This window comes from Ailuropoda melanoleuca, chromosome 1, assembly GCF_002007445.2.
Source record: "Ailuropoda melanoleuca isolate Jingjing chromosome 1, ASM200744v2, whole genome shotgun sequence".
NCBI classification, from domain to species: domain Eukaryota; kingdom Metazoa; phylum Chordata; class Mammalia; order Carnivora; family Ursidae; genus Ailuropoda; species Ailuropoda melanoleuca.
In genome coordinates this window covers 161,544,002-161,556,134 of record NC_048218.1, presented here as the reverse complement: position 1 = coordinate 161,556,134, position 12,133 = coordinate 161,544,002, and the positions used below count along the sequence as shown (strand labels likewise).

At 38.0% G+C, this 12,133-nt stretch overlaps 1 protein-coding gene across 2 annotated transcripts in view; it reads right to left on the bottom strand.

Annotated features, from left to right (window-relative positions):
- The window catches only part of CCDC126 (coiled-coil domain containing 126), a 53,351-nt gene that overhangs the window by 31,468 nt on the left and 9,750 nt on the right, over nucleotides 1-12,133 (bottom strand). For both annotated transcript variants that reach the window (XM_034669237.1, XM_034669226.1), the window contains one exon: nucleotides 5,582-5,966. In XM_034669237.1, coding sequence (XP_034525128.1) covers nucleotides 5,582-5,816 — 235 coding nt within the window. In that variant the 5' untranslated portion in view covers nucleotides 5,817-5,966. The remainder of the gene's footprint in view (nucleotides 1-5,581; nucleotides 5,967-12,133) is intronic.

The window sequence follows — 12,133 nt, the reverse complement described above, 5'->3', positions numbered from 1 at the left end:
CCAGGTCCAGGGGAATTCTACCAAACATTTAAAGAGGAATGAATACCTATTCTTCTGACGTTACTTCAAAAAACAGAAATGGAAGGAAAATTTCCAAACTCTTTCTATGACGCCAGCATTACCTTGATCCCAAAACCAAAGACCCCATCAAAAAGGAGAATTACAAACCAACATCCCTGATGAATATGGATACAAAAACTCTCACCAAGATATTAGCCAATAGGATCCAACAGTACGTTAAAAGGATTATTCACCAGGACCAGGTGGGATTTATTCTTGGGCTGCCAGGGTGTTCAACATCCACAAATCAATCAATGTGATACACTACATTAATAAAAGAAAGGACAAGAATCATATAAGCCTCTCTATAGATGCAGAAAAATCATTTGAAAAAGTACAGCATCCTTTCTTGATTAAAACTCTTCACAGTGTAGGGACAGAGGGAACATACCTCAATATCATAAAAGCCATCTATGAAAAACCCACAGCAAATATAATTTTCAATGGGGGAAAACTGAGAGCTTTCCCCTAAGGTCAGGAACATGGCAGGGATGTCCACTATCACCAACGCTGTTCAACATAGTCCTAGAAGTCCTAGCCTCAGCAATCAGACAACAAAAAGAAATAAAATGCATCCAAATCGGCAAAGAAGAAGTTAAATTCTCACTCTTTGCAGATGATACGATACTTTACGTGGAAAACCTAAAAGACTCCACCCCAAAACTGCTAGAACTCATACAGGAATTCAGTAGAGTGGCAGGATATAAAATCAATGCACAGAAATCAGTTGCATTTCTATATACCAACAATGAGAGAAGAAAGAGAAATTAAGGAGTGGATCCCATTTACAATTGTACCAAAAACTCTAAGATATCTAGGAATAAGAGACAAAGGATCTGTACTCAGAAAACTATAGAACACTCACGAAATTGAGGAAGACACAAAGAATGGGGGAAACGTTCCATGCTCATAGATTGGAAGAACAAATATTGTTAAAATGTCTATGCTACCTAGAGCAATCTACACATTCAATGCAATTCCTATCAAAATACCATCAACCTTTTTCACAGAGCTGGAACAAATAATCCTAAAATTTGTATGGAACCAGAAAAGACCCCAAATAGCCAAAGGAATGTTAGAAAAAGAAAACCAAAGCTGGTGGCATCACAATCCTGGACTACGAGCTTGGACAGCCACATGCAGAATGAAACCGGATGTTTTCTTACACCATACACAAAAATAGACTCAAAATGGATGAAAGATCTAAACGTGAGACGGGAATCCATCAAAATCCTGGAGAACACAGGCAGCAACCTCTGTGACCTTGGCCACAGCAACTTCTTGTTGCTTTGAAGACACATCTTCAAAGGCAAATGCAAGGGAAACAAAAGCAAAAATGAACTACTGGGACTTTATCAAGACAAAAAGCTTTTGCAGGGCAAAGGAAGCTATTGACAAAACCAAGACAACCAACAGAATAAGAAAAGATATTTGCAAATGTCTTACCAGAAAAAAGGCTAGTAGCCAAAATCTATAAAGAACTTATCAAATTCAACACCCAAAGAACAAATAATCCAATCAAGAAATGGGCAGAAGACATGAACAGGACATTTCTCCAAAGATATACAAATGGCCAGTGGACACATGAAAAAATAATATCACTAGGCATCAGGGAAATACAAATCAAAACCACAATGAGAAGCTACCTCACACCAGTCAGAATGGCTAAAATTAACAAATCAGGAAATGACAGATGTCGGTAAGGATGCAGAAAAAGGGGAACCCTCCTACACTGTTGGTGGGAATGTGAGCTGGTACAGCCACTCTGGAAAACAGTATGGAGGTTCCTCAAAAAGTTGAAAACAGAGCTACCCTACAACCCAGCAATTACACTACTAGGGATTTAGCCCAAAGATACAAATGTAGCGATCCAAAGGGACACCTGCACCCCAATGTTTATAGCAGCAATGTCCACAATAGCCAAACTATGGAAAGAACCCAGATGTCCATCAACAGATGAATGGATAAAGAAGATATGGTGTGTATATATATATATATATTACCCAGGATGGGATATTACCCAGCCACCAAAAAATCAAATCTTGCCATTTGCAACTGACATGGATGGAACTAGAGGGGATTACACTAAGCAAAATAAGTCAATCAGAGAAAGACAATTATCATATGATCTCACTCATATGTGAAATTTAAGAAACAAAACAAAGGATCATAGGGGAAGGGAGGGAAAAATAAAGACAAAATCAGAGAGGGAGACAAACCATAAGAGACTCTTAATCACAGGAAACAAACTGAGGGTTGCTAGAGGGGAGACGGGTGGGGGGAAGGGGTAACTGGGTGACAGGCATTAAGGAGGGCACATGATGTAATGAGCACTGGATATTATATAAGACTGATGAAGCACTGACCTCTACGTCTGAAACTAATAATACACTGTATGTTAATTTTAATTTTAAAATTTAATTTGAAAAAAATAAAATAAAATCATGATTTGATGGTTATAAACAAAATATATCCTTCATAAGTAGCAGGGTTTACTTAAGGTGCATATTTAACATGGATACATGTAGAAATCCAAACTTTTAAGAAAGTTGAATTCCCATCTCCAGTAAATATTTTTCTCAAAACACTTCATTAGTCTTTTGCAGGTAGACAGGGAAAAAACAAAAGCCTAATACACTACCAGTTTGTCCATGTGGAAGTAGAATATTCTTCTGAAAGAATGTTCACTTTATTCAAATTAGCATATTGAAGTAATCTGAACTATAAAAAGTCTTAGCTTTATACCTGATTGATTTTTCCTTGATATATTTACAGAGAGGTAAAATAAGTGACCGTTTTTAGTGCAGTTACAAAAAAGTCTATTCTTTTCAAAATAAATATATAGTCATTTTCTATTTGTTCCCAATATTATTTCAATAATATAATTTTAATGAAGTGTTTGAAATGGTTTTAAAACTTTTTTGTTAACAATGATAAAACATAAAATAAACTTTGTACTATGACTGCATCACTGGTAATATCATGCAACACAGTAAATGAGTGAATAGATATGAGAACTATAATGGATAATACCTATGTGGCATTAAGGCCACCTCCATTAGGTAAATAAAAGAAATGAATCCAATTTAAAGACAATTAGGCCAAAGGTAAAAATAAATGAATAGACTTCCTGCAATTCTTACTTTTTCTTCTGATTTTCATGAAATTTGTATTTGTGAAGGAACTTGCAAGGTATTTGCATAAAGAAGTAATATGTCATCTGGTAGGAAAAGGAAAAAGTGATATGGCAGGTATAGAGTTGTAGCAGCTGAAAAATCTGAAAACATTTTGACTATATTGCTTAGGTACAATTACAATTGTGTTTAAAAATGAGTACATTTTGGAATTTCATAACTTGAACAGTACATCCTTATTGAAGTGGTTGACTTGGTGGAGACCACTCAGGATGTTGTGGATGATGTGTGGAGACAAACAGAACGTGATCATTAGCCTGACTCATGAATATTACACCTCTTAGATATCATAGGTACTGGTAAAGAAATAAACTTTTAAAATCTGGGGGAAAATAGAGTGCCCACAAAGGTCCCGGCACATGTATGAAAGAAATCCGTACCCAGAGACATCGTTTTGAAAAATTTCAGAACAGTATTATGGGACAAAGATCTCACAAACTTCCAAAAAAATAAGTTACATATAAAGAATGAAGGATCAGAACAGCATTAGATTCTCAAAAAGAACACTCGAAGCCAAGGAGGGGGGAAAAAAGAAAAAAATCTTTAAAAATCCAAGGGAAAACTATTTCCAAACTAGGATTCTATAGTCAGTCAAATTTTCAATTACGCATGAGGGTGGGGGATAAAAAGGTCTTTTCAGATATGCAAGGAATCAAAACTTTGACCTCCCTTATATCTTTCTGAGGAAACTACAAGGATCTGTTCCCCTAAAATGTGGGGTCACCAATAAAGAGGAAGCCACAGGATTCTAGGGAATAGGAGATCCAAAACAAGAGACAGGTAAAGGGAGTCCCAGGATGATTGTGGAGTAAGATCCCAAATAATTCATCACCACAAGCCTAGAGAAGAAATTGTCCAAACCAGAGCAGATCAGAAGGCTCTAGGAAAGATTTCAAGATCAAGAATGTGAAGAAATAGCTAATATGTCTGAATATCCTGGAAGGAGACTTAAACAGCTGTGGGGAGTTAGGGTAGAAAACTAGGCTAAGGAACAAAAAACAGTGTTGTTACGGATTCTAGAGGGGAAAATAAAGTTGTACATGAAAGGAAAAGTAAAAATGTACTACAAGGCTCAGTAATGAATACCACTAACACAGTCATAACAACACAAACAGTGAATATTGTTCTAACAAAATTATGTCAGGAAAATGGCAGACTAGAAGGACATGTGTGTGTGAAAACAGCCTGGGGTGGGTGGGATGCGATTGGGTAAAAAGGAAAGCTGAGCCCTCACCCTACAGAGTGGGAAGCTAACAGATAACTCTTATAATCGAAAAATCAAGAAGAAGCTCATACAGCATGTTATTTAGAGATATATAGGTAATCATCAAGTAAATCAGATTAAATAATTTTAAATGGCTGGCTCTAAGGAATGGGAAATTTAAGGACTGCTGGGGGTGGGAAGAACTGCCCTTTTTTATTACCAGACTCATAACACATTTTGATTCTTTAAATACATACATGTATAACTAAAAAAAAAAAGAAAAACCACTGAAATAGAGAAAATGCCCACACACTCATATACAAAGTGTTCCATCTCTCTTTTCTCTCTTTTTTTTAAGTCTTGAAGGCAAGAGAGAACATGGCATGCATATAGAACTTAAAACACAGCAAGAAGGGGCGCCTAGGTGGCTCAGCTGATTAAGCATCTGCCTTCGGCTTCAGGGTCCTGGGATCAAGCCTTGTATCAGGGTCCCTGCAAATCGGGGAGTCTGCTTCTCCCTCTCCCTTTGCCCCTCCCCCCACTCATGCACGCGATCTCTGTCTCTCTCAAATAAATAAGATCTAAAAAAATAAAAAAATAAATAAAAAAACCATAGCAGAAACCCATGATGTGAAAGGGAGAATGGCAATAAACAATACTGGAGATACGGGGAAATGCTGCTTCTTAGGCACTGATAGATGTATGTAACTGATGGTCTATATTGGCACAATCAGATAAATGTAAATATGAACAAAGTATTATTACAATACTATTATAATTGTGTATAAAAAGTTCATTTGTTTAGAAATACATACAGAAATATCTAGCAGTGAAATGTCACAATTGCTACAATCTGCTACAATTAACTGGTCTTCAAAAATTAGACAAAACAAATTCTTTAACGTGTTAATAATTGTTAAATCTAGGCATCAGATACATGGGTATTTACCATATTGTTTCTATTTTTCAGTACATTTGAAATTTTTCATACTAAAAAGTCAAGAAAAATTTGCTTTGGAAAGACCTACACATGAAGTAATGAGTTGCATTTCCTTCCATAACTATCTTTAAATGGGGATAGATTGAAGAGGAGAAAACCAGGAAGAGTCTATGGTTATCTTACCATATCCTGCCATAGAAGCGCCATTTTCAACATCCGAGTTCTTATTTTCCTCTGCTAGAGCTTTAACATATCTTTTGCTTAAGTCTAGTATTTGTTCACGTAACTTGACACTGCTTTGATGTCTTGGCTGTTGAAAAGTATAGTGCAGTAACATCAATCCCCAAATGAGTCCAAATACAAGCAACAGTAAACTCAATTTCTGGGACATGGTTTTTCTTGAGATTGTAAAAATCATTTCTGATGAAGCAAACACAGTCAGCTGAAGAGTGGTGACTAGATGTAAGCTACCAAACCACCAAGACTTGTGAAAGAAAAAAAAAATCTCCTCCTCTAATACTGTATATTCTTCATCTTCAGCAAAGTTGCCTCCAACTCTCAATTCACTCTGTAAAATTGAGAAGAGAAAAGGTAATTAGTCTTAACCTATACCAGTAACAGAATAGACAATGACAAACTTAAGAAGAGATTCTATAAATCGTTGTGATTTGAAACTGTATCAACATCTTTGACAACTTTCTCTACACCATGAAGCAAGCTTGGAGGTCTTCTAACAGTTTCATTTATATTGCCCTTCAAAAATTTAAACTGGACATAAATGTCAATTAATTGAAATTCCACCCTGGTCACAAAATTCTTTGAATGACTTCTTGTCATTAGTAACTAAAACTACGGACATATAAGATTTATAGGAGTCTATTCAAATATAGGTTTCCAAACTAAATGTCTAAAACCTATTCCTTCTCCTCTTCCTTTAAAAAAAAAAAAAAGGCAGATGCCAAAGTGAAAGTGAGAAAATGAGGAAAGGTGAAACAAACTAGAAAATCGTTTGCCTGACCAAAAAAAAAAACAAACAAAAAACCACAATTAAATAAGTGTGACAATATTTGAAAATATCACTAGAAAATATTACTAATGGCAACAAGATCATCTTAAGCATCCAACCTAAGATGAAAAATAAGTTATAATCTCTTAAATTTATACTTCTAAATTTATGTCAGACATAATGAGAAGTGCTAAAACAGTTTAGAAAATTTTCCTCTATTTCCAAATCTGCAATTCTAAATTTTAAATGATACAGGAATATACTTTAATAACTTAAGGGAAAACTGTATAAGGAAAAAAAGGTTATACTTCAATTTTTTTTAAAGATTTTATTTTTATTTATTCGACAGAGATAGAGACAGCCAGCGAGAGAGGGAACACAGTGGGAGAGGAAGAAGCAGGCTTCCAGTGGAGAAGCCTGATGTGGGGCTCGATCCCATAACGCTGGGATCACGCCCTGAGCCGAAGGCAGACGCTTAACCGCTGTGCCACCCACGTGCCCCTATACTTGAATTTTTTTAAAAAAAGATAAAGATGATGACAATCATGGAATCTAGAAAGACCTGGAGAGTAATAATGTATATGAATCATCAAAGTGTCCAGTGGAGAAAACTCTTCAATTATACCTAGTGGAGTAAAATTCTTTACATAGATACACATCTAGAGTCAAAAAGTGTATTTCACAGCTTAATGAAAATAATCCTTAAGAACTTTTTAACTTCCTGCAGTATGGGCAAATAAAACATACCGATTTTAATCTGCTTAATGGGGTATAATCACATAGCCCAACTAATAAAATCTAGTTTGAGGATAAGACTAGAAACGAATACAGTAAAGGTTAACTCTGCAGAGCGTTTAATCACCTAATCACCTTCGACAGATGTTTACTGAGCCAATGTATATGCTAGGCACTAGGGAAACTACGGTTCTGTCCTAAAAGTTTGCTTTCTAGCACAGGTGCTTTTAAATCTTTTTTCAAATAACAAAAGAATAAAGAGTATCTTTTATAATCGTGTGTAAAAAATCAAAATACAAAACTTTATAATCAAAACTTCTCCAGATGTGTGTGTGTTGAGATATGCGTGAGCAGGGGATCCTCTACCCTGGCAATTCACCTGTCCGGTTCAGAAAATTTCCACTCTTTCTTCCTCCTACCTGGCCCCCCAGCCCCTGATACACCGCTAATAAATTCTGGGCCTCCAGGGTTTAAAGAACACCCATCTGCTCTGTTGAAATGTACCCATCCTGCCAAACCTCACTACAAGCATGATTACCCCATTAACTGGGCATATTAATTAGTATAACAAAGTAATAACTGCATTAAAAATTAAGAATTAACTCCTTTTCAAATTTTCTTCTACTTCTGCTTAGTTACCATACAAAGAATAAATCTCTTCAGATCTTATTGAAACTCTACTATTAATATCAATACTGGATTACCAAACTTTACTTAACAAAGTCAAGTAAATGTAACCTAATATTTTTTCTACAGAGTTTGCATTTGAGTTCAGAAAGTGGAAGTTCTGGGGGCGCCTGGGTGGCTCAGCGGTTAAGCATCTGCCTTCGGCTCAGGGCGTGATCCTGGCATTCTGGGATCGAGCCCCATCAGGCTCCTCCACTGGGAGCCTGCTGCTTCCTCTCCCACTCCCCCTGCTTCTGTTCCCTCTCTCACTGGCTGTCTCTCTCTGTCAAATAAATAAAATCTTTAAAAAAAGAAAAAAAAAAGAAAGTGGAAGTTCTGGATGCCAAAGAAAATTTTAAAAGAATTTCTTTACACACGTATGTTAAATATATTCTTCCTTTAGAGATCTTTCTTAACTGGATCCTTTGTCTTTTCAAGTCTGACCTGCATGCTGCATGATCTGACCCAGCACCCAGGAGAAGGACCAACCGGTATGCACCCTGAAGCAGTCACAACAAGCTTCTAAAGCTGGCATGACAACAAAACCAGAAAAGTGATATCACTGGAGAATTAAGAATATAGACTCCTAGGTATTTTGGCCAGTAAAGGTTAAAATGATGGCCTGGAAAGTTTTAGGTCACTATACACAGCCAAAGTCAAAACCAGAGGCAAAGAGGGTACTTTAGTGAAATAACAGCCTCACTACAATCCCTTAATTCGTACCAGCTTCTGCTCTAAGCTCCTTATATGAATTAACTCATTAAATCTTCACAACTCCCACATTAATAATGTTCTCACTTAACAGGTGAAAAAAAACTGAGGCAAAGAGAAGTTAAAATTTGTCCAAGGTCATAAAATGGGTAGTGGTAAGAATAGGATTCAGAGCTCAGGCCCTGAACCCCTGCCCCTCTTTTACAGCAATGGCAATAAAATCAGAACAGCAGAAACTGCAGCCATGAACAACTACTGAGTTCTTATGGTATGAAGGAAACACTTCACAACAGCTATTCCGTTCATTTTTTACAATGACCTCAAAAAGAAAGATGTTGTTGTTATTCTCATGTTAAAGACGATCACATTAAAGCTGAGAGAGGTGGTTAACCTACCTAAGATTCTTACCTAGGCCACGGACCTCAATTGCCTGAAATTTGGTAAGAGTACAAGCCCCCAAGTTCAGAATCTATATCTCCATTCAGGATCTGTCCTTTCTTTTTAAAAAGGTCCTTAAACCCAGCCCTACTAGAGCTCATGGGTTTTACAGAACTCCACCAAAGTGACAAATCCCAAGACAGTAAGGCATTAAGCAGAGAATGGGAGATCCAGGGAGGGAGGTGGGGTTGAGAGTCAAACACGGGGAGTCTAATGTTTAAGAGATAAAGTCCTTCCAATTAGGTACAAGCTGTACAAGTCCCTCCAACTAGGTACAAGTCCCTCCAACTAGATACAAGCTTAACCATAAACTTTGATTAAAGAGTGAGTGGCAGTACCAACACTAGACATGGAGAGAAAACACACTGATACTGGACAGGGCAGAAACTTAGCTAAGGAGGATATGCCCCCAAAGTAATAAATCCCAAGGAACAAGAAAGCCTAGTTTAAACCTAGTGTTTCTCAGGGTGGGGGGCCCAAAGATAAATAAAGAGCCCCTTATTGCTCTATACTGACTGTATACGAGCTATTAAATTCAGAAAACAGGCCTAAATGAAAGGTCTTCATGGGGTGCCTGGGTGGCTGAGTTGGTTAAGTGTCTGCCTTCCACTCAGGTCATGATCCCAGGGTCCTGGGATCAAGCCCCGCGTTGGGTTCCCTGATCAGCTTTGAACCTGCTTCTCCCTCTCCCTCTGCCACTCCCCCTGCTTGTATGCTCTCATTCTCTCACTCTCTCACTCTCAAATAAATAAAATCTTTAAAAAAAAAAATGAAAAGTCTTCATAGCCTTGACTCTCCACAGAATGTGTCTGGCTCACCACTGCCCTCAACAAAATTAAAGCAGCCCATCTCAGAGAGAAGTCAGGAAGCTTTATAGGGACTGTTATAGTAAAATATTCATATCCTTTATAATTTGCTTGTGTTTGCTACCCATTTTTCTATAGTGGTCAGAAGTTAAACATTTTCTTAAGATTAATTTATTTACGTTGAGAGTATACACATACATGCATACACATCAAGGGGGTAGGGGCAGAGAGAGAGGGAAAGAACCCTCAAGCAGACTCCCCACTGAGCATGGAGCCTGACGTGGGGCTCGATCTCAAAACCCTGAGATCATGACCTGGGCTGAAATAAAGAATCAGATGTTTAACCAACTGAGCCACCCAGGTGCCCCAAGAAGTTAAACATTTAACATGAAAAGGGTGTCTTTGAGAATAGCAAAAAGATGAGAAGTTGGGGGCCATTATCCCACTCTACACTAGGGAACTACAAAAGAACACCAAGGAATAAAGTGAGCTACTAAGGAGAAAAGACACCCTGGAGCCTTCTCCAAGTTAAAAAGATGGCCTGGAGCCAGCTAATACCTGCATAGGGCTGAGCAGTTCAAAAGCCCATACGGGTTCTCTGAAGCAACCCAAGAAGGCCTGAAAACTTTTTTAAGGGTTCATTTCCACAAACAATTCCAAGCAAGCCCAGCAGAGGTGACTAAGATTCCCAAAAGGATACAATTATGCCTTCGGTCTCTTCTCAGAATGCTTCACATTAAAATCACCTGGAGAGTTTTCTAAAAATCCCCATGCCAGGTCACACCCCATACCAATTAAATTAGAATGTCTAGGGAGAGGGAGACAGGCATCCGTTTTGTTTTGTTTTGTTTTGTTTTGTTTTGTTTTGTTTTGTTTTGTTTTGTTTTGTCTTTAAGAGCCCTAGGTTAGGGCCGCCCAGATGGCCCAGTCTGTTAAGCCTCTGCCTTCAGCTCAGGTCATGATCCCAGGGTCCTGGGATCACCTTGCTTCACCCTCTCCCTCTGCTCCTCTCTCATGCTCTCTCATGTTCTCTTTCTCTCTCTCTCTCTCTCAAATAAATAAATAAAAACCTTAAAAAAAAAAAAAGAGCCCTAGGTTTTTCCAATGTGCAGCAAAGAATGGGAACCACTCTCCAGATCTCAAATTTCTTCATAAAGTCACAATGAAAGCTACAGGTAGGACCACTAAATTCAACATTACAAGTCAGTGCATCAGGTGTGACAGAGGCTTCTTACTTGGACATACCTATAACGACTCTGAAGGGGAAGGTGGAAGAGGGAGGAAAAAACAGGTATCTTCGCTATAACCCAAGTCATTCCTGCCAGGGTAAGCTAAGCCCTATACTTAAAAGACAGAGGTGAAGGCAGAGTGACGAGAAAGCAATTTCTACCGGTACCACTTCAGTCCCTGTGTCAATATGAATATACTGTTCTGTTCCCTGAAAGATACTCTTGTGATGCCATATAGAAAGAAAAAAAGCAGACAAGAAGATTTTAATTGTTTAGCAACTAAAGGCAATTTATTTTAGCACTTTAAAAGAGAAATTATTCTTAGACTCAATCTTTAGGAAAGAAACAAAAAAGGGAGGGTTTAATATCTCCTTTCTGTGCAATGTTCAAAGCTGCAAGTGACAGAGGAACTTGCACTGTGAACCTCCCCACTTTTTCTTTAGGTTTCAAGTACTGGTTCAGCACCGGAAAGGCCACCTAGGTCATGAGGGAAATAACAACTAGACCTAAAAGGTCTACATTGGCACTAAGGGTTTATGGCTACAATCGAGCACAGTATTTATTAGAATCCCTTCTCCACCGAAATAGTATGTGATCCAAAAACTTTTTCATCCCAACTTCTAGGCCACCATATTAATTGTCTACTAATGACTAAAAAGTCAAACTTCAAATTTGGCCCAAGTAGTTTTTAAAAGCAAAAACAAGGGGCACCTGGGTGGCTCAGTCAGTTAAGTACCTGCCTTTGGCTCAGGTCATGATCCCAGGGTCCCGGGATTGAGCCCCACATCAGGCTCTCTGCTCAGAAGGGAGTATGCTTCTCCCTCTCCCAATGCTCCCCCCCCCCCAGCTTGTGCTCTCTCTCTCTCACTCGCTCTCTCTCAAATAAATAAAATCTCTTAAAAATAAATAAATAAATGCAAAAACAAAATCATCACACCTTCATCATCATTATTTTAACCTAAGATAGACTCACAAATATTTTTAGGATTCCCAGGGGAAAGCTATTGGGCAACTGCAGAAATTACAAAAGGAATTAGAGTGCATATGGCCCAAAAGCAGAAGAATGAAGGAGAGGAGACACATCTAAAATGAAGTTATCTGTACAGCACTAGATCTGAAGAGGCAAAGGAGTGTGGCCCAAGTA